Genomic DNA, 5,005 nt, shown 5'->3' with positions numbered 1-5,005 from the left:
GATGATGGTGGCGATGATGTAAACACAGCTGGGTGGGCAGCATTGCTTCATTAGGGCCGCTGCAATTGAGTGTTTACAGGCAGTCTTGACTTCTAATCCCATTGCTCCAAGGACTCTAGCCTGGTTTACTGATTGTTTTTGCTGGTGTTTTTGTTTGTCTCGTCAGTCCTCTCTGTCTTTTTGCTCTGCTCTTCCATGGCAATCACACAGCTGGGCTTTCCATCCCTGTCCACACATATCTCAGAGAGGCTATTATTGTGTATAATTAAGGATGTGATAGTCTTTTCATTAGTCTGTGTGATTAAAGTGTTTTTGCCGGACGTGTCTGTTTTTCCTAAGTTGCCGGTGTGTGTGAGCAGCATCACGGTCGGCTGGCCGTTGTCGTCGGTGGCGACCTCGTGGGAATCGGTTGCTGGGTTGGAGGGGCTGGCGTTGCCACGGCGAAAGCAGAAGCATAGCATCCGAGCAACGGGCCGGAGTATAGCTCTGTACAGGCCGTGGCGGGCACTCTCGCTTACGAAGCAGTAGAGGGCGGGGTCGGCCACGCAGTTCAGGGTGGTCAGCAACAATGACGTGTGGTAGTAGTTAAATATTCCTGGAAAATAAAGAACACAGGCCACTTGGTTACCACAACATGTTCACCCACTGAATAACTTTGCAAGAAAGCCTCCTGCGATGTACAGTACCTGCGATAAAGTTGCAGTCTCGCTCCAGCAGGGTGCGCACCAACAGGAAGACGTGGTAGGGGGAGAAGCAGACGAGGAAGATGAGAATGGTGCTGCTGACTAACTGCCTGACCCTCGTCTTCTGATCCGGCTGCGTCCCAGCGCTCCGGCCCACGGCCCGAAGGACACACAGGTAGCTGATCTTGACCGAAAAAAAGAATATCATAGGATGCATCAGGATCATTGTCAACATAACCGACTCTGCTTCATATATCTGTTAAATAATACCTTTCTTCATCCTCTGAAAAACCCTATCACATCTTGTTTAATGGACTGTATTTACACAATTGAATAGAATTAGAAAAATATAGTTTTACATTTCTGAAGATAGTAATGGCAGTATCATACACAAAGCAAAAATAGGATTATTTATTCATTCATCACAAAGCTGTAGTTTTGGGAGATTGGGATTTTAAACGTGTCCAGGTGAAACATTTGCTAAGACATTAAGACCTCCAGCTCTTGTTCTATCACAATCAAGTGGTCAAGCTCTCTGTGGTGAAGGCAGATGTAGGGCATTAAAGCAAGACTGTGTTTCTAAGGTTTGGCCTAATAGCTGCCAACGTGTTAATTTCACAAGATTCTCTGGACTCAGTTGCTCCACAGATACTGATTTGTTTGTTATATTTTACTTTTACAATGGAAGCATTACATTTTTTTGAGACATGCTGAAATGTAGTGTAACAGTAGCAAAACTAGACAAGAGTCTGAGTAATATCTTTAGAGTTTTTCACTCTGACATCTCTCCATTAGTGCATGTATAGGTACTGAGCACGTGTGTGTGTGTAATTCAGGCCTGTGTGTAATGTGTGTAATAACAACAGAGTGTAAACTGTAATTTCCCCTTGCGGGCCTAATTAAGTATACATTATTATTATTATTATTATCATTAGAACTCATGATCATCATCTCACCATTTCATTTTGGATAAAAACATATATCTGAAAAATCATCATACCAGTAAAATAGTCAGTGGAAAAATGAAGCCCATAGTGAAGCGATAATAGTTGATTGAATACTCCCAAGGCTGCATGGGGTAGTGCTCAAAGCACACTGATTGGTTCTTGCGGTTTTTGCTCAGTTCTTTATGGCGGAAGAAAACCACACCCACAGCGATCTCCTTCAGCCAGATAATGGCACTAACAAGCCACGCCGCACTCATAGAGCGGAGAGAGGTGAACCTGGAGACCAATAAGAGACAGAAAGGAGAGAACATTCCATTAGCGTTACAGGAGCTCTTATGTTTAATTGCTAATGAAACAGGGTGCAAGTGGCCGAAATGGGTTTCCTCAGGAAGGGGGCCGGCGTCTCCCTTAGAGATGGGGTGAGAAGCTCAGTCATCCGAGAGGAGCTCGGAGTAGAGCCGCTGCTCGAAAGGAGCCAGTTGAGGTGGTTCGGGCATCGGGTAAGGATGCCTCCTGGGCACCTCCCTAGGGAGGTGTTCCAGGCACGTCCAGCTGGGAGGAGGCCCCGGGGAAGACCCAGGACTAGGTGGAGGGATCATATCTCCAACCTGGCCTGGGAACGCCTCGGGATCCCCCAGTCGGAGCTGGTTGATGTGGCTCGGGAAAGGGAAGTTTGGGGTCCCCTACTGGAGCTGCTGCCCCCGCGACCCGATACCGGATAAGCGGATGAAGATGGATGGATGGATGGATGGATGGATGGTTAATAAAACTGCATGAGCCAGTGATGTTGCTAGGACGCTAGGAATGGAAGCACTACAAGAAAGACGTCAGAGACAAGACATTTAGGGAAGACAAAGAGACTAACCCTACAGACATAACATTAATGTCATGATAACAACAAAACTGCAAAATAAAAAGCAAAATGAAGTTAAAAACAAATTCCAGGAGGCACAACAAAAATTACAGGACAAAGTAGAAATGTAACAAATACCTTTTTAACAGCTTCTTTTAACCTTCGACTGACTTTTGTTTGAATTTTTTACATCTAGGAAAGACTGTTCCAGAGGGTGGGAGATGGTTTTGAGCCTAGATCACGGGACAGCCAGAAGACCTTGGTCAGCACATTTAGGTAAAATGCTTTGTAGGGGATTTAAATCATTTTTAAATCATTTTGCACTCTATAAGTAACCAATGTACCAGTTGGCCAGCGCTGGTGTGATGTATCTCTATGTTGAGCATTAGTTAAAAGTCTATCATGAATGAAGGATTTTTTTCCCACCTCTTGAAAAGGTAATAGAGGTTTAATTTTGGCACTGATTTATTTTTGGAAGAAGCACGATTGGACCACTTTCTTTATGTTTCCCTTAAAGTTCATTATGCTGGTCAGAGAGGACTCCCAAGGTTGTTTTTTTTTTAACGGACCAATCCACTACTGTATCGTATGTACAGTACAGTGGCGGTGACTTGCTGCTAGAACTGTAACAATAGTAGTATAATAGTGAAAAAAATATATATTTATTTTTTAAACATATAAAGATTTTCTTTTGATTGGATCATTGTTATGTGACCCAGATGACCCAGTAATAACACACGTACTCAGCGTATGAAGTAATCCACGCCTCTATTTTAATTGTAAAACATTGTATTGTTTTCTTGAAGGTATAGTGCGTTGTTTCTGCCGCCCCATGAGGAATTCTAAGTAATGGCAACAAAACTATCGTTGTGTCCACACGGAGGATTAAAAAACATGATGGACTCTTAAGAAGAGGACCTTATCGGTGGACGCCACAATTTTCTGAACACTGTCATACTGAAAAACACAGAGAGAGAGTTGTGTGGCGCTGATAGTCTTAATTATTAATCAGCTTTGTAGCAACTCATTTGGCAATGGCTTGAATGTAACGGACGTTCATTAATATCAAAAAGTTACACACTAAAGCTTTGAATTGACAATTAGCATCAACAGTAATACCCCCTTAGGACCTTAGCAGTTAAACAAAGACTTAAACTAATTTGACAATTATTAAAGAATTGTTACAGGCCTGCCTACTGCTTGCATGTCCATCATGTTGAATCCAAATTACCTTAAAGGGTGGACCACAGCCAGGTAGCGGTCCAGGCTGATACAGCACAGGAAACCAATGCTGATGTAGATGTTCTCATAGAGCAGGAAGCCACAGAGCTGACACAACCACTCTCTGTAACTCCAGTCATCATCCTGAAACAACATAGAAATATAAAGTAGACTCTTGGTAGATGAACAAGACAACAGGTAGGTAGAAAAAGGCAGATTAAACTGGATTTTTACATTAATATATCAAAATTAAAGGTATAATCAGCTTGAGAGCACATTCTTACAGTAATGTAATAATCGGCTATGACGTAATGTAAAAAAGCACATAACGTACAACTTCTTGTATTTTTTGATTGTTATGACAAAATAAATGAGCTACCTGAAAGAAGTACTGTAGCCACACGGGTAATGATGCCAGGTATAAGAGATCCGACACAGTAAGGTTCATTAAATAAACTCCCAGCTCATTCTTCTGCTTCAGCTGCAGAGCGGCGTGGTACAGAGAGTACAGATTGGAGGGAATGCCCACCTAGAATCCAGAAGATCATTTATTGGGAAAATTTGATTTCATCAGGCAGTTTTTTCCCACAATGCCCCCTCTTCATTGATTACTAAATCCTGTTTAGAACATTTCCTTTCTGTTTCAATATTAAATTGTATATTTGTGAGTACACATACATCCCCTCATGAAAATCACATGATATTAGTATAAATTATTCGAAAATGTAACCAGCGTCTGGATAACATAAAAAAATGATAGATAGATATGATTTTAGACCATAGGATGATATGGGTCTCTTGTTCCTTACACTCTGCTGTGAAGGAAGGTCTGTAGCCTACTGTTTGTCTAGGTATAACTTTAATAAAGCTACAATTAAAAAAAAGAAAGATAAAAGATAGCGAGACTACTTGCCAGAGCCCATCTACGGAGAGCCTGATCCCTCCCTATTAAGCCTCCTCCTACTGAAATTGGTTGCAGTTCCACCAGTGCGAGCAAGTTCAAAATGAATGGGAGTCTATGGAGCAAGACAGCTAAATTTGTCTCTTTCACCTGATTGTCATTTAGAAATCTCAGATTTGATTGTAGTTTTTGCAAGTTCAACATGGATTATAGGTCAAAAGCTGAATGAATGGCCTTTCTATTTCTTACAGGTTGAGTCGTTGTTGTTGAACCATAACACGCTAACATTCTGCTAAAGAATGCTGATTGGTCAGAGAAGGACTGATTACGACCAGAGATCCTGCTTGATGGAATCCGAAGCATGCATGCATGTATGTGTGTGTGTGTGTGTGTGTGTGTG

General features: G+C 42.0%; 1 protein-coding gene across 1 annotated transcript in view; it reads right to left on the bottom strand.

Annotated features, from left to right (window-relative positions):
* gpr68 (G protein-coupled receptor 68) overlaps positions 1-5,005 on the bottom strand; it is a 25,423-nt gene that overhangs the window by 1,667 nt on the left and 18,751 nt on the right. The window contains exons 3-7 of the mRNA XM_032500134.1: positions 4,084-4,233; positions 3,715-3,848; positions 1,684-1,906; positions 687-867; positions 1-595 (exon numbers count right to left, since the gene is read on the bottom strand). The exon at positions 1-595 is cut by the window's left edge and continues 1,667 nt beyond it. Coding sequence (XP_032356025.1) covers positions 126-595; positions 687-867; positions 1,684-1,906; positions 3,715-3,848; positions 4,084-4,233 — 1,158 coding nt within the window. The 3' untranslated portion in view covers positions 1-125. The remainder of the gene's footprint in view (positions 596-686; positions 868-1,683; positions 1,907-3,714; positions 3,849-4,083; positions 4,234-5,005) is intronic.

This window comes from Etheostoma spectabile, chromosome 20, assembly GCF_008692095.1.
Source record: "Etheostoma spectabile isolate EspeVRDwgs_2016 chromosome 20, UIUC_Espe_1.0, whole genome shotgun sequence".
Taxonomy (NCBI): Eukaryota; Metazoa; Chordata; class Actinopteri; order Perciformes; family Percidae; genus Etheostoma; species Etheostoma spectabile.
This window is presented reverse-complemented; position numbering and strand designations above follow the sequence as displayed.